At 39.8% G+C, this 22,349-nt stretch overlaps 1 protein-coding gene across 1 annotated transcript in view; it reads left to right on the top strand.

Moving 5' to 3' along the window:
• The window catches only part of Lekr1 (leucine, glutamate and lysine rich 1), a 107,067-nt gene that overhangs the window by 71,383 nt on the left and 13,335 nt on the right, over nucleotides 1–22,349 (top strand). The window contains exons 8-11 of the mRNA XM_048345859.1: nucleotides 4,167–4,244; nucleotides 4,533–4,736; nucleotides 15,796–15,889; nucleotides 21,946–22,110. Of these exons, the coding sequence (XP_048201816.1) occupies nucleotides 4,167–4,244; nucleotides 4,533–4,736; nucleotides 15,796–15,889; nucleotides 21,946–22,110 (541 nt within the window). The remainder of the gene's footprint in view (nucleotides 1–4,166; nucleotides 4,245–4,532; nucleotides 4,737–15,795; nucleotides 15,890–21,945; nucleotides 22,111–22,349) is intronic.

The following is a 22,349-nucleotide window of genomic DNA, read 5'->3' as shown; positions in this document are numbered from 1 at the left end:
AGCCTAACTTGAATAGGCCAGCTTTGCTTGACTCATTCAAACAAACGTAGCCCATTGTGTGCCAGCATTGCTGTGTCCATGCACTGGATATTGGAGTGGCAAACTCCCACAGAGCTACTTGGGTACTTTTAGGTAATACTAAGAGCTGCAAAGTCAAAACTAGCAACAGTAGAAGGTGAACGGTCAGCAGAAAGTCCAGACTTTTGGTAGAATGAGCAAATGACATCCCTGAGCAGATGACCTTCAACATCTGAGCGACAGCCCAGAGCTAGCCATGCTAAGATGCCAACATCTGAAAGAAGGGAGATCAAGGACAGGCTCCACATTCTTGGTAAGGAGTTTTACAAGTTAAAGAGGTGTGAGCCCAGCTATAATAGACAGAATAAGGGTGCCCCAAAGATTTGAATGTCCTGGTGCCCAAGATCTGTCGGTAGGTTCCTTATATGGCACAGGGCACTTGATGATGGGATTAAATGAAGGACTTTCAGATGGGGGAATTTTCCTGGATTGTGCAGGTGTCCCCAGTGCTAACCCTAAGGTCCTAACAGGAGGGCGTCAAGGGGTTAAATCATGGAAGCAGATGTGAGGACGGAAGAAGAGGACAGAATGGTGTCATTGGCAGAGAGGAGGAGCTGCAGTTAAGAAACAAATGATCTCTACTAGCTTCAAGGTGCAAGGAAAGCCTCCCTGCCTCTTGAAGAAATAGCCCTGGTGACACCTTGGTTTTAGCACTGCCAGCCTCAACACTAAACTACTAAGTGTGTTGCTGAACACTAAGGTTGTGGTCAAGGTTTCCTCCACCAGTGTGTCGGGAGGAGAGCAACAGGAAGTTGGGAAGGGTTTTCAGGCAAGAAAGTGATCTGTGCTCTCAGCTTCAGGTGGCTGCTGCTTAGAGAACAGACTGGAAATGAAGGATAGTGAGCAGAAACCGTGCTTCATGCAAGTGGGTGCCAGCCAGGATTTTGTATGGGGAAGGAGGCTGGAAAGGAACAGGAACAGCCACAGAGCCTGAGGTTTTCAGTTGAGAGGCCTAGCCTCCAAATTTAGATTCCCAGAATCACTGCTTAGTAGTTCTGTCACCTTAGGCAAGTTACTTACTTTGTGCTCTATTCTTCCAGTTGTAAATTAGGAGTAAGGTCTGCATTGAGGAAGACTGTTTAAGGTATAGTATTACTGTTATTACTGTGCTGAAGTGGGAAAGTTGCAAAAGAGATTTAGTAGGTGGGAGGATTGATCAAGATAGATTGTGTTCATAAATTACTTTGTTAAATGGCAACTCCTTTGTCCCAACTACTTAAAGATAATTATAAAATAAGTAAAATTCTTTAGAAAAGAGAACAAAAGTTCAAATTAGATTATGTTTAGAAGAACTAGGGCTATATTCTAATTATAGAAAATTGTATTTATACTATTAACATACACACAAACAATGCTTTTGATCTGTTGGTGTTGAGTTATATTTTAGATAGCAAAGTGGAACTATCCAGGAGATGGTTCAACAATGGCTATTTCTTATGAAAGAAGAGAAACACATACACCAGTGACTTTCAAATTAGTCATTTCATGTTATTTCCTTGGCTGTAACTGGCAGCAGCAGCAGAGCCCTATCTAAAGGGTAGTCACAGAAGTCAAAGAGAAAGGATGAAGCTTTTTGGGAGTAAAGAAAGATGATACTTACAAAACCACTTGGTATAAAACAATTCTACAACTCATGGTGGGGAGGGAACTGAGGAAGGGGGAGACGGGGGAAAATGAGGGAGGAGGTAACAAGTTGGATAAGAAATGTACTTCCCTTACATATGAAACTGTAGCCCCTCTGAACTTCACTTTGACAATAAAGAAAAAAAAAAAGAAAGGAAGAAAGAATGTCAAGCTTAAAGAGACTCAGGCATGCTTTCTGTTCTTTCCAGTTCCTTCCATCCTAGCAAGGGGAAGCTAACAATTGGGTAGTGAAGAGTAGACCAAAGAAAGGACTGTCTTAACCTTCTGAAAGCGAAGTTCTTGGGATGGCAGGCTCCTTAGCATGTGGCCATGATTGAAGATGTAAAATAAGCACTACAAGGAAATCCTGCTTTTGGTTGGGGAAAACAAGTATGGGTCTAAACATATCTTGGAATTTATGGTGGGGCTGCTCAATCTCAAAGCACTTTTATTTGTCACGTACATACTCACACTCAAACACACACACTAAGTTTTTCTCTTGAGCAATTTGAGGATTAGTTATAAATAACATGACCACCTCATATTTTATATAACTACAGTTGACTCATCAGTGTCATTAATTTACATGTACTTGAATCTCATACCCATATTTCAGTTTAGCAGTTCACTGAATGATGTCCTTCTGGCATTGTCCCTGCAGTACAGGAGGATAGAGTTCTGAACAAATGGTAGAGTCCTAATACGTGATTCGCTTTGTGAACTGAATTGGATGCTGCTGTAGCTTGTGACAAAATCTGTCCAGATTTGGTTAATGAAAACTTGCACAAGTGACCAAGGGCAATGTTTTCCTTCTTTGGCAGGTCCAGTCTTTAAGTAGATAAGGGAATAGCAAAGGGAAAGTCTCTTCTAGCATCTGCTGTTGTCGGAGAGTCCTTCATTTAAAATAACCCCTAGGCCAATGTGCCATGTTTTAGATTGTTGCTTTCAGGGTTCCCACAGTGATGACACGTCTTTCTTGCTTGCTGTGACACATCTAGAAGCACATGACAACCACCTGCCTGCCTAGTGATGTTCAGTTTCATCACTTGGGCCAGTATCACTGAATTTTTCAACAAATTTAATGGAGGAGTTTTGTTCTGTTTAGCTCATAAGAAGTCTAGCGAAGATACATTTTTAATTTTAAGAAGTGTACAAAGGCATTTCCATTCAAGTCAGATTGCGAGTGCAATTCATCTTTCTCTTTAGAATGAGTTACACATTTTTCTTCCTTTATATGACAAATAACTTTTGCCATATTCTAAACATTGTGAATATTACGTTATAGAAACTCTGGTTCTGTTATTTTTCTATAAAATACTATTGGGCTGGGGGTAGTGTGGTTTTAAGCAAGTGGTTAACTTGAAACTCTGTCTCTAGGACAGCAGCTCAGTGTAGTTTAGTTAATTTTTGTTTGTTTGTTTTGCTTGTCCTAGGGCTTGAACTCAGGACCTGAGCAGTTTCCCTAGCTTCTTTTTGCTCAAAGCTAGCACTCTACCTTTTGAGCCACAGCACCACTTCTGGCTTTTTCTGTGTATGTGGTGCTGAGGAATCAAACCCAGGGCTTCATGCATGGTAGGCGAGCACTGTACCACTAGGCCACATTCCCAGCCCCAGTAGTTTAGTTCTTTTGTCTTTAGGATTCTTGGAATCTTCTCTGTGCACCTGGAATTCAGGACTCAGCAGAATTTGTATTTAGAATAAACATGGTGGTGCACACCTGTAATTCCAGCTTTGAAGGAGGCATAAATAGGAGGATTATAATGTGTATGTATATAAGTGTGCATGAGACTCAGACTTATAAGATATTATATTAAATATATAGCTTGGGGCCTCATTCTTATATATTACATATATATCTATATTACATATCATATTATATACATTATATATATATATAACTCAGGGCCTCATATATATATATATATACACACACGCGCGCATGTGTGCGTGTGTGTGTGTGTGTGTGTGTGTGTGTGTGTGTGTGTGTATGGATTCCCTTCTATTCAGGGGTAACCTTTCACTTTCCAGCAGCTGTGGCTGCTCCAAACACTGTCCTCATTGTTTGGGCCAGAAAGACAGGAGTTTCCTACCGGAGTTTACATTCCCCTGCATGCTGCCCACTAAGACCTGCCCTCAAGCTTCAAGTAATCTAAAAAATAACCTGGTTCTCTGCTAGCACCTCACTCAGGGACCAGGCTTCCTTGAGAAGCTTCCTGCTCTTGGCTACTTTCCAATACCTTTAGATAGGATTTTTTGTTTTGTTTTTAATGTTGTCTAGAGTGTATTCTTTATTTAAATACAGAGAAGTGTGGTGGAAGCTAATACTGCCTTTTTTGAGGTGGATTGAGTGTTCATTTCTTTAAAGGAATCATAGTTTAAGATGCTGAGAAAGTCTATGGATGAGTAAAGCAGTGATTTAGAAAAACATACTTTTTAAGTAATTTGGCATATTTTTGTTATTTTAGGACTAAATCTAATGAAGCTGATGACTGTCAAAGAGAACTTAGAAAACTGAAGTTTGAATCTATCATATCTGAGTCACGGTATATACTGCAACTATTTGCACTTCACTTTTTGAATTTTCTTATTTACATAGGCCACCCCTAACTCAAACTTTCAATGACTTGGCATTGTTCATCGCTTTTGCCTGTGCTCGGACAGAAAATTTAACATCACAAATCTATCTATGTCCTCAACAGCTTTCATTTTAAAAAGTACAGTTACAGTCTATAGTCTAAATGAGCTTTCCATAGAAGTATAAAATCACAATATAAGAACATAGTATCTAATACATGCTGGCAGAGTTATTTTTCTATTCTTTTCTTTTTAAGGCACAGTAGGCTACTTAAAGAAAAAGAAGACTCTTTAATGTCTTGTCAACAGTTGTATAAAACTTTACAGGAAGAGCTGACTGCAAAGGAAAATCAAGAAGATGACCTGAAAAGACGAACTAACCATGCAGAAAATGAACTAGAGATAACCAAAGGTCTTCTGACTCAGACTAAGGAAGAAGTTTTAACCCTGAAAAATGAAAGGTGCAGTCTTACAAAAGTATTTTATGTTTAATTCAGTATTCCATATATATTCAAAACATCAATGTCCTGTGTATTATAATAACACAGAGTTAAAGATTTATTTCACCTACAGCCACTGTACTTCATCACCTAATTTTCAAGTGATGAACCCAGACGCCACATTGACCAAATCATTTGTTGAAACACCACAGTTAGTGACAGCCGAGATGGAATTCAGATTGCATTTGGCATTAGATTTCTATTGAAAGAAGGCAGACCACGTGTGAATACTTGGATTCACACATTTGGCAAGTGATTGCTGAAGTCTATTAGTTTTCAACAGAAAAGAAAAACACATCTTTGATAGAAAGGTAGAAGAAATCCTTTTTATGCCCCCTCTTTCTTTTTCTTGGCTCCTACTTTTCTTCCCTCCTCCTCCTGTCTCAGCACATCACTTTAAGAATCTGCCACAAGCAAAGATACCTCCTTCAGTGATGTCAACAAGCATATTGGCCAAAATATTTTTCCAAAATATTTTTATTCAGTCAATCAGGTTTCTAATAACTTTTCAAGTCTGCTTTCTTTCTTTTAATTCTCATTAACTTAGTATGTCTTGACTCATTCCTTTTTAATCCTTTCTATTTAAAATACACATCTGATAACCACATAAATTTTGTTTGTTTTGTTGGTTTTAAAAATCTGTTATTCGTTAAATGATTATTCCAAGCAGCTAGCTCCTAGTGGCTCATGCCTACTATCCTAGTTACTCAGGAGTTCAAAGGCAGGTCAGGCAGACAAATCCATGAGACTCTTACCACCAATTAACCAGCAAAATGCTACACTAGAGACTCAAGTGGCAGAATACCACCTATGAGCAAAAAAATCTGAAAGTGCAAGACCCTGAGTCTAAGTCCCAGTAACAGCACCGAAAAAAGAGAGATTGTTCTACTTACATCTATTGATAATTTAGGAGTCATTATTGAAAACTTACCAATAATTCTTTCAGAATTATTATATTTTAGAGGAACATTTTTTTCTGTAAGGCCAAGAATGCTTATTTTGTATTCTCTGTGTAGATAGAATGGGATGAGTTCTGCTTATTTTTCTTCTTCCTATCATCACTTTTTCAAGTTCTAATATTTCATGACTATAATTTGGATATTTCATATTTTTTTACCCTTCATCAAGGAATTCTGGAAGAATTATTGTCTGCCTCTGGCTGCAATCTGAGGAAGAGGGTTTTATAAATGTATTGGAGCTCAGTTGCATCAGTAGAAAAATGTAGGGCTTTCTTCAAGGTCACTCTGAAACAGCACTCCCACTTGAATCAATATGTTTAGCTGTTTTTATTTTTCTTATGATTAGAGTCATTCCTGTGTTATGAGCACCATATGAGAAGGGCAGCTTTAGTCAGCTACTAGGAAATGGCTGTACCACAGAATGCCCTCTTGCTTCCTCTCCTTTTTCCATTCTTCATTTTCTTGTATCCTGTCCCTGCTCCTTTGCTCTCTATCTTTTCATCTGTGCAGAAACAGGTGTGACATTACTTTCTCATCTGATGGTGCTCAAATTACTGAAGTGGTATCTGATACACAGTGAAGATTAAGATGTACTTGTCACAGTTATATGGTTGTAGCATTTCTTTTAGACATAAACATTCCTCTTTTCATGTTCCAGGCTGCTTTCAGATTTTGTCTATCTTGGTCTCTACTATATCCTAGAGCCTAGCACATGAATATTTGTTGAGTGAGAAGGAAGCAATCAATCATTTGCTTTGGGTTATTTATCCAATCAGCCCTGTGCCCGCCAATACCCTGAGAGTGGGCTCTCTATATTTGTAATGTGGGCTACTAACTGATGCCATGATAATGACCCTGAGTCTAAAAGATTCAAACCAGCTGCATATCATCTATGAAAGAAAGGCACAGGATTTTTCACCGAGCATTTTTTATGTGCCAGATACTATGTAAACATGGTGAATCCCTTTTTCCTCCTTTTCTCTTCCCACCTTTCCATCTATGTCTCAAGCTTTCTCACACCATCCCCACATTGCACAGTCATCAGAGTCCTCATAGTGCTACTGGCAGACACTGTGTTAGCTTGTCTTGACTTGGCCCGTGCAAGATGTCCCTCGTGGCGTGGGGAGCCTATGGACAGGCAGCCTTCAGGAGGAGGGGCTTGTTTTCTTGTGATGGTGTGCCTTGCCTGCCTCGTGTCCAGAGACCTGCCCCCAGACAAGGGGAGCACTTTCACTAATTCAGCACTCCGTGTTTGGACCTGCACAAAGGCACTAGAGCAGGTGTCATTTTCTTGGTGTCATACACGAGAACAGTCAGGTGAACCAAGGCTAAACTTCTGGCTCAGGGTCACATAACTGACAAAGGCAGGACAGAACCCCCGCTGTGTAATGTTGGGTCTTCTACTTCGTGTTTCCATCTGCACAGCTAGCGTCATTTCCTCCATGTTTATTGAAGGACTGTTTGGTCAGCTTCTTGGTGTGACTTGTGTCTTCTCTCTCTCAAGTGTGTTTAGGAGTGTTTAGGAGGCTCCCACCCTGCCCTTTCATGGCTAGAGACTCTTCTGTTTACTCAGTAAATATGAGAGATGTCTTCTCTCTAGTGCCTCAGCAAAATCAGAAGAATAGCTGTGTCTCCATGTTGGAAACAGAATAGAAACATTGACAACCACGTTCTAAAGGAAAAAAATGCTTTGTGTTTTGTTACTTTACTGCAGCTTATCATGTTATCAAAGAATACAGAGGTAATGAGAAGTGGCTAGCTATATCTAATATTAGACATAACAACAACAACAACAACAACAAAAAGAATTCAGGGCTCTGCCATCCCATAGTGTGGCTTACAAAATTAGGCCAATAGAGGAGTAGCCCAACCAGGGTCAAGCCCAGGTAACATAACCACTGGAGGACTCCCTTTCCTTAGACGTAAGATGGGCAATTAATAACAGCTGGTGAATACTGATGTGCTTTAGGCTGCAGACACTCAGAGTGTACTGTTTGCCTCTTCATCATTCTCTAGGTTAGTCACCCCTCAAAGCACATATCTTATTAATTTTTATGTCCTTATAGATATTCAGTAACTTGAATTTGAAGTTATCTGCTGTGTGCATTTAGCGTGAAGGTGAATGCATGCAGTCATTCACCTTGGGTGCTGTTTGGCTGGTTTAGAATAGTACCAGGGGCTGGGAAGATGGCCTAGGGGTAGAGAGCTTGCCTCGTATACCCGAAGCCCTGGGTTCCATTCCTCAGCACCACATATACAGAAAAAAGCCAGAAATGGCTCTGTGGCGCAAGGAGTAGAGTGCTAGCCTTGAGCAAAAAGAAGCCAGGGACAGTGCTCAGGTCCTGAGTTCAAGGCCCAGGACTGGCAAACAAAACAAAACCAACAAAAGAAGAACAGTACCAAATGAAGGACTTCAAGTACTGTCTAAACTAATGAAACTTAATCAGATTGCTTTCTTCTAAGAATCGCCTCTTCCTCTGGTTTGCTGTCTATCATGGGCTTTGGGAACAGCGCCCTCCCCAGCCTCTCATCGTATCACACACCCCCAGCTTTCGGTGCAGGCTTAGGTTGTGGCAAAGTCAAAATTATCCCTTTGATTGACAACGTGAAGACATCTCTAAAAGAACAACTCATGGAACAGGATTTAAATCTGTTATTTTGGCATTATGGTTTGACATTTGTTTGAAGTTATGTTTTTAGCTATAATTAAGGAAATCTAGATTTTTTTTGCATGCAAAAAAATTCTCATTTTCTTTTTGGCCTAACAATTTTTAAAAACATTTTTAATAAATACTCTTAATTGCAAGTCTATCCTAATTTGCCTATTATGTTAACTCAAAAAACGCTAATAGAAAAGCAACTTGATGAGCTTGCAGAGAAGCTCCCTCTGAGGTCTGTGCAAAACAAGGCAGCATGACATGGCGCGCAGAGAGAGCTCCAGGCCTGCGGGAGCTTGGGCTGGCTCAGCACTGTGACTCATGTCACCTGGGAGAGTCTTTCTCTATTCTGTCATTGTTTCCTCTAAGAATGTGGGCATTGTGTGAACACATTTCTAGGGAATGACCAGAAAGAACCACAAGTATGCCTTGAGTCTAAAACAGTGCTTGGCACATAGAAAGCACTGATGTATTGGCAAGATGGATGGATTGAAGGAAGTGAATTTAATTCTAATTAAGGAACTGGCTACAGGATTTGAAAACATGAAGCTCCTTCTAGCTTTTCTTTAGGCTCAGAGAACTGCTGACTTGCCTAAAAAAAAAAAAAAAAAAATCAGAGCTGGGAATAAAGCACAAACTCCCAGAATGTAGTGGTAATCTATCTGATTCTGAGTAAAATTCCTATTTAAGGCTGAAAGCTGTTTTGTTTCCTATCATTTCAAAGCATTAGCATCTCAGAACTGGTACTGAAAGATATAACATGGACTGGTATAACATGGACTGAGCTTTTATAATGAATCTTATTCCTCATAATTCCTCTAAATTTTTAACCAAAAAAAAATCCCACATAGTCATTTCTCTTTTAACTTCCTTCCCATACAAGATTTTTTCTCCTGTCACTGTCTCAAAGTGGCTTTGTAAAAATAACTGGTATTTGAGCACTTTCATGGAAGTACTGCGCACATGCAGTGTTTACTTTGGGAATCAGGGTGATCTTTTTCACCCATAAAATCATCTCTGTCTGCATCACTCATTGTCCAATTCAGTGCTAATCAAGAATAAGGAGAGTAGCCAGGCATTGGTGGCTCACGCCTATAATCCTGGCCTCTCAGGAGGCTGAGAATTGAGAATCACATTTCAAAAGCCAGCTCAGGCAGGAAAGGGCATGAAACCTTTACCTCCAATTAACCACAAGAAGCCAGAAGTGGATCTGTGGCACAAGTGGTAGAGCACTAGCCTTGAGCAAAAGAGCTCAGGACAACACCCAGGCCCTGAGTTCAAGCTCCACAACTGACAAAAAAAAAATGAGGGGGGCTGGGGATATAGCCTAGTGGCAAGAGTGCCTGCCTCGGATACACGAGGCTCTAGGTTCGATTCCCCAGCACCACATATACAGAAAACGGCCAGAAGCGGCGCTGTGGCTCAAGTGGCAGAGTGCTAGCCTTGAGCGGGAAGAAGCCAGGGACAGTGCTCAGGCCCTGAGTCCAAGGCCCAGGACTGGCCAAAAAAAAAAAAAAATGAGGAAAGCTCATAATGTCACTTATAATTATTCTTTCTGCTTGTCCCATTAAGCAGGTACAGTAAAACATTATCAGAGTCAGTAAAAGAGGCCCAGCAAGGAACCAAAGCAATGTCACAGTCCCTCCCATACGGTCAATAAATTACCATCACAGATGTAAAATCATATATTCTGGCAATTCACTTAAAATATCTTCTACCTTGTGATAATATCTTAACAGACTTCTTAAGTCTTTGAAAACTCGATGACTAACAATCACTTCATTGACTTTGTCTGACCCTGGCCTGCTCTGTTTTAGCTGCCATAATCCACCAGACTTAACAGTTTAGTTTCTGTTCTAAAGAGTAACATAAAGTGGTGCTTTGTCCTGGGCCCTTCAAAATTATACTGACATCTCAGATATTCAGGGCCATCTACTGTGTAGGAAAGGTAACTTCTAATGTACTCACAGGCACAATCTAGAAATTCTCATTTGAATTTCTTATTGGTAAGGTCTTCTTTCAAATTGGAAATCTGCCTTACATGATCAAATGAGTCCAAAACAGGGATGAGGGGGAGAAAAGGAGAAGAAATAGATTGCACCAAATTGCCAGGACTCTGCGCTCTGCCCACTTGTAATAAACACATGCCAGCTACATCTATTCTCTGATCTGGGCATTTTGACAGTAACTACTACTTTAATTGAAGTGCTTCATTATTTCTATTTGTTGCTGTTCTTTGTCCTGATCAGATTTATGAGTATAAGTCTAACAGTGCATCTAGTTGAAGTTATGTTGTTATATTAGTTTCCTATTGGTGTTATTACAAATGACCATGTATTTAGCTGCTTAAGATAACATAAATTTATTTACTCATAGTTCTTGTGTTATATCAGACATTTGAGTGACCTCATCACAATGAAAAGCTTGTTCACAAGTGAAAGACAAGCATAGACTATAACAGTATATTTGCAAAGATATAGCTAATGAAGATCATGTTTCCAGAGCTATAAATAACTTTCAAAATTTAGCCATAGGAACATAAACAGCCTGATTTTAAAAATGAGCAAAAGATTTCAGCAGACACTTAAAATCAACTTCATAGACATCCAATCAGCACATTAAAATGTGCCCAATATTATCAGTCATCAGGGAAATGCAGATCAAGAGATATCATTATGTACTTTTAGAGTGTCTGAATTAAAAAGTTGGACATTACCAAGTGTTGGAGAGGATAAGGGGAACTGGAACTCTCACACCTGCTGAACAGAATATAAACTTGTGTGGTTTCTTTGGAAAATGGCTTACAGGTGTCTTTAAAAGCTAAGTGTGAAGTGGGCATTGGTGGCTCACTCCTGTAAATATAGCTACTCAGGAGGCTGAGAGCTGAGGATTGTGATTTGAAGCCAGTGAGGGCAGGGAAGTCCATGGGACTCTTACCTCCAATAAATTACAAAAAGCTAGAAGTGCATCTGTGGCTCAAGCAGTAAAGTGCTACCTTGAGAAAAAGAAGCTCAGGGACAGTGCCCAAGCCCTGAGTTTCAAGCCCAGGCAGGACCAGGGGAGGGGGGGGTGAACTAAATATGAAAAATAAAGCAAAAAAGAAAAGACATGTATGTAAAAAATAAATGCCCCTCTCCAGCTATGTCACTCCTACATGTTTACCCAAAAGAAACAAAAAGACATGTCCACACAATAGTATAATACTGGTAGTAATATTTCTATCCTTTCAGTAGTTACTCTGAAATTTTACTATGCATACTCAAGTCTAAAATTAACCTCTTAGCATCAAGTTCTTTTTGAATAATGCACGAATCAAAGAACATGCCTTGAGCTTTTATAGCTACCCTCCTGACAGGCAGCCTATGCTTTTGTCAAGTTTTTTTCCTGCTATCTTTTTGCTAGCCCTCAGTTGCACATAATCAAGATGTTTTACACAGACTATGAGTTTACACTCACCTATCGACAAGGCAGAGTATGTAATTATCGGGGCCAAGTGCCAAACGAAAATGCCTGACCCCTTCATTCAAAAAGCTGGAAAGAAATTCACAACAATTGAAAACGAGGGGAACCTGCCGGGGGTGCTATTTCTTAGAGAGATGGGCGCAGGGAGTGGGTTCGAGGGGGTGAAATTGATTGGAATACAGTGCACACATGTGGCGATGCAGCAGGGAACCTCCCCTCCTCTGACAACTGATAGAGGCCAAAACATAGTAACAGAAAAAGCTGGAAAGAATCCTTTTCCTCTCTTTGACAGTCTCTTTCAGCTTGTCACAATAGTCTTCTGTTCTGTTTATTGTCATGTGCCCTCAGACATGGGACGATGACAGGGTGAGGGTAAGCCCTGAGAGGTACCGGCTCTCCCAAAGCCAGGCCTTGCTTGCACCGAAGCAGGGGTGACATCAGGCGCTTGCAAAGGCAGGGAGGGGGCAGAGAACAGCCCAGGGAGTGGAGGGCGTGGCAGGAGTAGTATCCTGACAGGGGAGAGGCTCCCCGCCTGAGGGATCTGTCAGGCTGCACTTTAAAAACAAATGCAAAGGAAAAAAAAAATCTTAGAAATTGTTGGATGGTAAATGCGGAGCATAAAATCCTGACGCGGAGATTGCAATCTGGGACCTCGCCGCAGCTGTCGGGAGACACACCCAACATGCTAGTCTCTGCTAGAAGTGTTTTTACATGAGGCTCCGGCTTCATTCTGAAACATAGCTTTGTTCAATATTAATTTTAGGAGATTGTATTTTCCCAAAGGACTGTTCTACTCTGTTCTGTTCTTGCCATCTTTTATTTCTGTTAAGAGTAAATTTTCAGGACCTTAGTCAGCTTTTAAGATCTCTGTAACTTTGTTGCTCTTTAGCTTCACAAATGAGGTGCTTAGGTAGGGAATTTGGTTTTATTGATCTTGGGTTTTTGTGTTTTTTTTTGATTGCAGAGTTTGCAATCCAGAATTCGTGGATTTGCAGATTTGCAGGTTAGCGGTTTTTTGTTTTTTTTTCATCAGTCTGGACTATTCTTTCCAAATACTATTTCTCCCTCACCCTGACACCTCTGTTTCTGAAATGATGAACTGATATTTCTTTTAATTCTGTTCCTCATGCTTGAATTTTCTTGTATATTTTCCACATTTTATGTTATCATTTTCTGTTCTCATCTTTCAACTCTTCAGCTGTGAGTAATCATTTCATGAAGACATTCTCTGTTTTTTTTTTATTTCAGTTGTACTTTTCACTATCACCCATTCTAGTTACTTTTAAATTTCATCCGTCATGTAAGTCAGTCTTTTTCCTCTAACATATTAACCATGCTATTTTAAAAAAAAAAATATGTGTTAGCAGGATCCTTGTCTTATTCCAGATTTTTACAGTTTTCTGCTGCTTCTCATTCAGTGTACATACATCTATCCTTTATTGTGTTGATATAAGTTCTTCCCATACCTAATATGTTCAGTGTTATCATGAAGGGATGCTGAACTCCACTAAATGCCTTTCTGTATCTGTTGAGACAATCTAATGGTTTGGTCCCTTCTGTTGCTGTGGTCTGTGTTTACTGGTTTGCATATGTCAAATTATCCTGCTCCCTTGGATGAATCCTGCTCCAGCACGGGAAATGATCTTTTTAAAGTGCCATTTGATTCAGCTTGCTAATAGTTTGTTGAGGGTTTTTGAATCTGTGTTTATTAAGGATATGGGCCTATAGCATTCTATTTTTCTTGTGTCCTTGTCTGGCTTTGGTTCAGGATAATGCTGGCCTTGTAGAATGTATTGGGGAAAGTTCCCTCCTCTTCAGTTTATTTTGGCATAATTTAGGAAGAATTAGTATGAGTTCTTTACATGTTGGGTAGAACTCAACAGTGAAGCCATCTGGTCCTGAGCTTTTCCTTGATGGGAGACCTTTTCTTTCTGATTCAATCTGATTACTTTCAATTGTTCTGTTCAAGTGTCCCATTTCTTTATGATTCAATCTTGGTGAGATGTATATGTCCACAAATAAATCCAATTCTCAGATGAGCCTTTGTATTCATGTGAGGTCAGCTGTAATGTCATCTTTGTCATATCTGATTTTATTTGAATTTTTTCTTTCTTTCTCTTATTATGAGATGTTAGGAGTTTATCAATTTTTTGACCTTCTTGAAAAAGTTCTTTTCAATTTTTAAGTATTTTATTTTATTTGTTTTTAGTTCCTTGAGATACAGCATTGGGTTATTTGGCATCCTTTTTTTTTTATAATGTAGACATTGATTAGTTTATCCTGTTACTCTGTTTTACAGTGTTTCATAGATTTTGGTATATTCTTTGTTTTAATTTGTTACAAGAAATAAATTTTTCCTTCTTCATTTCTTCCTTAGTCCATTGGTTGTTCACTTGTGAGTGGTATAATGTCCATGTATTTTTGTATACTTTTAAAAGTTTTCTTAATTTCTTGTTTTATTGTACTATGGTTAAAAAAGATACCCAATATAATTTCAGTTGTCTTTTTAACTTGTTACTTGTTTTCTGACCTATTTTTGTTGAATGAATACTACAGTACAGAGAGAAAGGCAAGTCAAAGATGATTTGAAAGTTTCAAGCCCAAGGTTTTCACCATTGAAAACGATCAGTGTATAAAAGAAAGATTGCAGGAGATGATTTTTTTTTTTAGATATTCTTACTAGGTAGCCTAGGCTGGTGTGGAATTTATGTGTGTCAGCCTCATGAAGTCTAGGATTACTGGCTGGTGTTAACATGCCCAATGTAAATTTGGTTTTTGAAGTGTGAAATACTTGGTGTTGATAGATCATGATTAGGTCGTGATGCCCAATAAACAGTTATCAATGGAAATCAAATTAGAGAGAAGGGGTTCATATTAAAAGGAATGGAGGGGTGAAGGAAAATGCAGGAACAGGAAGAAGGAATAAGCCCTGGAGAAGTATCCTCACATAGAAAATGAGTACAGAGGCTCTCCAAGGAGGATGAAGACCTGAGCAGCACGTGCTTTTACCACTGCCAGTGTTATTTAAGGTCTTCATTTCAGTGTCCCTGTGAAATGTTCTCGTGAATCTCTCATCCTTATTTCTACCTAGAGTAACATATACTAGTCTTAGCGATCCATTTATGTCCTGTAATCCCAGCCCTTGAGAGGTAAAGGCAAGAGAGACCCTATTGTTTTTTTTTTAATCCTTTTACATAGATGAAAATGTTACTTCTGTTCCCTTTCCTAATTTCTTACAGTTTGTATTCCATTTAACTCCTGATATTACCCTGTATCAGTATTTGAGATCAGTAGAAGAAAAAAACTTAGCAACACTGAATATTCATTGAACTTGGGTGTATCCCAACCTGTTTTCTTTGTTTTTTTTTACAAACAAATGATTGTCTAGTGTTCGAATTTAGTCATCAAGTTTAAATTTTTTTAAATTTACTTTTTGTGCTGGTCTTGGTAATTGAACTCAGGGCTTAGAGCCCTGAGCTTCTTTTGCTCAAGGTTGGCACTCTACCCTTTGAGCCACAGCTCTACTTCCAGCTCTTTGGTAGTTTATTGGAAATAAGAGTCTCACAGATTTTCCTGCCTAGTCTGGCCTCCTACGAGTAGCTAGGATTACAGGCGTGAGCCACCAGCACCTGGCTTCGTCATCATTTTTTTTGAATCGCAACCCACAATATCATTTATATTTGTGATTCCACATTTGTTAATATTATTTCATACAAAAATAATAACGTAGTAATAACTAAGACAAAGTCACCCCCAAAAAAGCCACTTCCCATGTCTGCAAGTTGCTGTTAACCAATAAGATAATATATAGTAGCTAATATATATTGCTAGTGAGAATAAGCAGGCTAGGGTGTACAAGAATGTTCTCTGAGCCAGGAAGTGCAAGTTTAGAAGAGGGTTAGGGGCGAGTCTTGACTCATATGTTGGGTTTATGGTTTTCAGGGAATTGATGCTGCTTTCCCACCAGAAAAGCATTGGGCAGCTGCAGGAAACCCTTAGACAGAAGCTGCTGAGCGATGATAACTGGAGGGAAAAGGTAACGGCAGCGCGGCCTTGCCGGGCACCTGGCTTCCTTGCTTTCCAGACTCCGGTCCACTTGCCAGAACCATTCACATACTGTCCTTTACTTCTGTGCACACTTGTGCTTCTTTCTGAAATTTCTAGCACCAAATATTCTAATATTAGCTATGTAGTGGGAAATAAAAAATAAACACAAATTTTGAAATCTTATAAAATCAATTTCATTGAGAAATGAAATTTTAACTTTCAGATGTTTCCTTTTCTCCCACCAAAATCTTACATTTTATTACATTCTTAAAAGCAAGAGACTATTAATTCTTATACCTCTCTACTTCTAAAGAGATAATGTAAGAGAATAAAAAATGACTGAAAATAATCAGCTAAGAACTTCTGACATGTTTACTCTGCAACGGTAAAATGAACATTTAGCTTGCCATTATCTACAAAGATTCAACAATGCATTATTACTACTTTAATAACTTTAAATAGTAGTATTTAAAAAATACAACTAATTGTTATTTAATATCCAAATACTTAATACATATTACACAGTCATAATATAGTCATACTAGAAATATGGCTGTTAATACTCAAGTCATACTTCTTTTTTATGCCAGTCCTGGGGCTTGAACTCAGGGCCTGAGCACTGTCCCTGGCTTCTTTCTGCTCAAGGCTAGCACTCTACCACATAAGCCAGGGCGCCACTTCTGGCTTTTTCTACATATGTGGTGTTGGGGACTCGAACCCAGGGCTTCATGTGTGCAGAGCAAGCACTCTACCACTAGGCCATATTCCCAGCCCTTCAAGTCATACTTTTAAAATCATTACTCCCTACCATCTAGACCTCACACACAGGTCCAGTCATGCCTCAGTGATATTTAGCTCCTCCCTGCTGCAAACTTGTAGGACTGCTGAGTGACCAGGCCTGTCCAGCACACAGAGTCACAGCCTTCCCCACTCTTCTTGTCCCCAGTGTGTATCTACATCCAGCTCTGGCTTTTCTCTTCTGTTTATTTCTTATAGTGCTGGGTATTGAACCAGGGTCTTGTACCTGCTAGGCAAGTGCTCTGCCAAGCTACAACCCCAGCCAAATATTTTCTTATTATCTCTCCAACTTTTCTCTAGAACTGATATTCAGACTTTTGGCTAGACAACGTACTTATCATCAGATTCTTCCCCTTGAGGCCCAAATTCAGTAACTGCAGCAAGCAGTGTCCTCCCTTCTACTGACATCTCCCTGGGGAATCCTCTCTCTCTCTCTCTCTCTCTCTCTCTGCCATCCAGCAGATGGAGACCTTTTCGTCATTGTTGCTGGCTCAGTCAGCTCTAAATTCATCATTTCTGTTTCTAGTCATCAAAATACCTATACCAGTCGTTTGCAAAGCAATACCTATCCCTTTGAGTGTGCAAACTATAATAAAAAATGATCTCTGTAAAGTAAAATGTTAGAATGTGGGGAAGTTGCTGTACCTAGTTTATACCTTGCTGTATAGCTCAGGCCTTTTCCTTCTCTAAGCCCCATGCTGCTTTAATTCTAATTTTTATGCATTTTAAGTACACTCGGTTATCTGGTCTGTTCTTATTCTTCCCCCCATCCCTGTCAATCCATGTTTAAGAATTCAAAAAGACCATCAACTTAATAATTCAAAACAAGAGACTTATCTTTTAACCCATCCAGTTACTAGGACTTTTTGATACCTTGGTGAAAGTCTAGTAGAATAGTCTTTCCTGCTTACTCTTTAAGGGACTGAAAATTAAAGGTACCTTTTGGAAATTTGTTTGTGAATATATATCACAGGATACTGTAAATGTCCATCTTTTGACTTGGAAATTTCTCAGATAGCTTCAACCTGGATAGAGATTTAACAGTTTCTCCTTATCTCAAACTCCTACCCTCTTCCTGTTCAACCAGGAGAGTGACCTTTCCTGCCTTTGCTTGACTATAAGTCCCCATGTCCACATGAACACCGTTATGGTTTTCTTTCCTGGAGAAGAGGTCTTTGAGAACAGTATCACCCACTCTAGTATTCCTGTTCATTGTTGCGTTTCGAATACAGAGTAGATCGAGCTCATGCTAGCATCTGGCCCTATAAAAGCTTTTGTGTTCATGCTTTATGCTCAGATAATTGAAGATGAAACAATAACTTGTAATATTTCTGAAGTTCTTTCTAATCAATTATATCACAGATGTCTTTTGGCATGTATAATTTCTATAATACAAATGGACATTTCAGTTTGCTGAAAGGACATGACTTGTTAATAAATGTCATCATTTTGCCAGCAGTAAATCAAGTTTCAGATTAGTGAAGCCAGGGAATGATAATTATGTCTTAGCTGTGTCAGCTATTGAGAATCTGAATAAAAAGTTCCCTAAAAGTCCTCTCGTGAGAAAAAAGAATCACTAATATGACATTGTAGGCTCTTTCTTGGGTCACTGTGCCTTTGCGTAGGACTGAAATGTTCTCTTTGCAAATATATAATACACATATTAGAATAAATTTCATAACTTAAATGCTTTTAACATTTAAAAAGTGAATGGCAGTTTGTGTCTGTGCTTAATTATTTTAGAATATGTAAGAAGCACATAATAGGACCAAATAGTTGCTATGCAACAAGGATGGCACATTTTAAAATAACTATATTTACTAATTGTCAGTGATCTTTGTTGATTTCAAGTAGTGCTTGGATGCAACGAGAGAAAATTAATGTGCATGATGAACCTTGAAAAATGGTTCCAAGTGCATAATGCTGTTACTGTTTAGTTAAAATTTTGTAATTAAAAATCTTCTGTAACCAGACTGCTTACATAATGACCACTTCACTTCTTGACTGTTACTTTTTAGTGCAAGAGACAAATTCCAACTAAGCATTTTCATAGATTATCAAGATATTACGTTTAGAAACATTTTAGAATTGCACTAATTGGCCTCATTTTAAATTATATAAAAAAACAAACCTTACTTACTGGATTGGTGGTGAAAATGCAAGGGAAAAAAGTTTACTTCAAGAAATAGAAAATTCCTAATTTGAAAGGAGTCCCCCCTCCCCGGAAAAAAACAACAACCCTCCAATTCCTTTTCAAGTGGAAGAGCAAGTCTATTAATGAAGCAAAGAGTAATAACATTAAAAATATAAAATTTGTCAGGGATGAAGTTACTTGTGGATATGTGTTTTTCAATGTATGTTATAAGTATATGACTAACACAGTATCGATGGCACCATTTCATATTTAAAATCATGCATGTAATCATGCTATGTAACCATGCTGTCTGCCCAGCAGGGCTGCGGGTCAGCCTGATGAACGGGCAGAGCAGAGGAGGTCAGGCTGGAGGAGCCCGGCAGGCCGTGCTGGCGTTGGGGTTGCAGAGCCTGGCCAGCGTGCGGAGGGAGCTGGAACACAGCCTGTCCTCTGGGCACCTTGTCCCCTACCTGGCATGAGATGGTTTTGGTCTAAGGAAAGGGTGTTTGTCATTTCACACGCAGGTGTCACATGGGGCTGGCAGTGGCCCATTTAAAAGACTTTTTAGTAATGTACTGAGAAATGACTGAGAACATTGTGTAGCACAGATTGGAGCTTGGAAGTAAGAAGGCTGGTCAGGGGTTGCTGATGGGCAGACGTGGGGCGGTGGGAGGACAGAGGTGGAGAAGTGGATGGACTCAGGCATCTTGGGATAGGTGTGGAGCATAGGTGGGGGAAGATGAAAGCTAGTGGGGTAGGATGCTAGCTGGGAGGACTGGGTGGGTAGTTGATGGTGTTCCAATGAAGGGAAGGCTTCTGGGTGGGGATGTGTGGCCACTCTGGAATCATCGCCACAGGCCAGTGGAAGCAAGGGTCTGATATTCTTTTTGCCAGCACCCCTAAGGCTTCCTCGGTCTTTAGCAGTCAGAGAACAGCTTATCTGAACAACTGTCATGTTGCAAAAGATCATCAGTCACCTTTAATCAAGCCAACCCCAAAATTTAACTTGAGAGAGCTTTCATAGTGTTGTTTTTTTTTTAAATTTGGTTCTTTTCAGTTTATTGCATGGAGTTACACTAGTCCAAGTTAAAAGCAGACCCCAAATGGTTACATTATACAAGCTGTGAGGTTTTTAAACTTGTGACAAGGGACAGGAGGGAACTTGTATTCATTGCAAGGAAATTCTCACTTAAGCTTCAATGAGACACATGGTAAAACCCATGAACCTTCAGCTGATCGTCCTTAGCCAGTCCAATCTCTACCAGGAACTGGCATATGTTTTTGTGCTGATCACCCAGTAGCTGAACTCTCCATATTGTGGATGCTCAGTTACAGTACCATTGCAGGCAAATTTCTTCTTAAACGCCTTCACTAGTTTCTTTTAATCGTAAGCATCCGCGATCCCTTGGACAGTAGTCAGGGTCTTCCTGCCGTTTCTCTGTTGAATTCTTACATGGATATAATGCTCAGCGCCAGCATCAGCAAAGGGGTGGAAAGAGTGGGGGTTCTGGATAGCGGACACAGGATACGATTCCTTTTCCTCGGTGGAAACGGCCTGCGGAAGGCAGCTGCGGGAGATGGGGGGAGGGGGAGCGTCTGGAAGTGAGGGGGCCCACGGGGGAGGCAGCTAAGTCCTCGGCGGCGGCTCAGTGACTGGGGCCCTTTCATAGCGTTTTGTGATGAGTATAAACCAAATTCCTTTGCCTTCCCCTCCTCTCTGTGTGTCACTAACAAGGTCTTGCTGGGTAGCGGAGGCAGTCTCTGCCTCCTGAAGGCTGGGATTACAGCTGAACACCACCACACCCTGCTCACAAATTTGTTCTCCGCCTTGCTCTAGTAGGCAGAGACAAAAACCAATGGTTGGAAACCACATAGTGGAAGATGTTGGCTCAAGGCAAGGAAACACCGCCTAGTGCTTAGTGTTGTCTTGGATGGAAAGTCCTGTGGGGAGGAGTGGGTTGCAGCATCTAGAGGTGTGAGGTACACAGCAGACAGCTTTTGTATGAACTCCACGGGCTGGACTGAGCGGTTGGTACCTGGAGTTGCTATCTGACTACTGCATTCCTGCTCCTACTTGAACCCACAGTTGCTTTTCCCCCTTTACTGCTCACAGAGAGCTCTGGAGATCTAGTTGAGCCCCAGGGACTTAATCCCAGTGCCACAAAGAGAGCACGCGGTCACTAACTCATCATCACCAGGTTAGCAAGCGGCCGAGGCAGGATTTAATGAACTCCACTCCTTCTCAAACCAGAATTCTTGTTTACTCTTCCTATGATTCACACAGCGTGCAAGGTCGAACCAGGGAATTTCTAAAGCCCTTCTGCCCACTGATTCTGTCTGAGTCAAACTATAGATGTGTGTGTGTCACTGTCTGTGGGATCTTTTACTCATCTTTCCAGCTTCAGTCCCATTTAAAAAGGTAATCTGTGTCTTCCATCATTTGAAAAGTCAACTTTCATACTTTATATCTCCTCTGAATTTTCAGCTGAACTTAGTCTACCACTTCAAAATGTGTGTGTGTGTGTGCTTAAGGATTGTTGCTGAGGACTGAGTTTACAGTATAGATAACTAATCTTTTAGTCATTTAAATATAAGTTACCCAGCTTTTAGTATTTCTGAAAACTGTCGTAATACAGTCCCAATTTCTCTACTGATTTTTCAGATTCAAGAAGGTTTTAGGACAAAGGGGCATGATCTCCCTGATATATGACTGTTAACAAAGGGAGATGGAGAGACAGTAGAGACCAAGTCTGTGAATACTGTATATGTTCTTGATACATTGTATATTGTATAGATGTCTACCTGACCTAGAGAAGGGATAGAAAAACAGGACGTAAGATATCACAAGAAATGTACACACTGCCCTACTATGTAACTGTACCCTTTTTGCACAACACCTTGTAAAAAAATTTGTGTTCAATTAATAAACAAATAAATAAATAAAGGTTTTAGGTCTTGGAATACTTAGACCAAAGTCAGTTTTCTGGCACGCATTCTACAGTCAAATATTCTTAATACCAAAAAATTTAAATCGTTTAATTAAACAGTTAATGTTTATTTTTTAATTCAAGAATGAGAATGAATTTTAAATGTGTATTTAATGACATTCTTAGATTGAAGCTGAACTCGCCAAGGAGCGAGCCCAACATCTGGTTGAATTCCAGGAGCAAGCTCTTCGCTTTAAGGAAGAGGCAAAGCTGGAACTCGATATTGAAAAGGAAAAGCACCAGGAAATACTCAAAAAGTATAAGAAAGAACAAGAAGAACTGCAGGCAAAGGTCTGTAGTTATGTCCATCGTATGTAATGTGTTTGGAATTACAGATGCTGGCATTTCCTCTTAAGAACATGGCAGTATCTATCACCAGTAGCTGTCCTCACGGTTGTTAAGCCATGATTTAGCCACACAGGTAAACAAGTTTGGCTATTCTCCAGCATGGGTGATGGAGTTGAGTGACATAAATGTGTAATTCAGCTATGAATGGATTTATTTGCTTTTACTAAAATAAACTTACCTTT

Source organism: Perognathus longimembris, chromosome 5 (assembly GCF_023159225.1).
Source record: "Perognathus longimembris pacificus isolate PPM17 chromosome 5, ASM2315922v1, whole genome shotgun sequence".
Lineage (NCBI taxonomy): Eukaryota > Metazoa > Chordata > Mammalia > Rodentia > Heteromyidae > Perognathus > Perognathus longimembris.
This window is presented reverse-complemented; position numbering and strand designations above follow the sequence as displayed.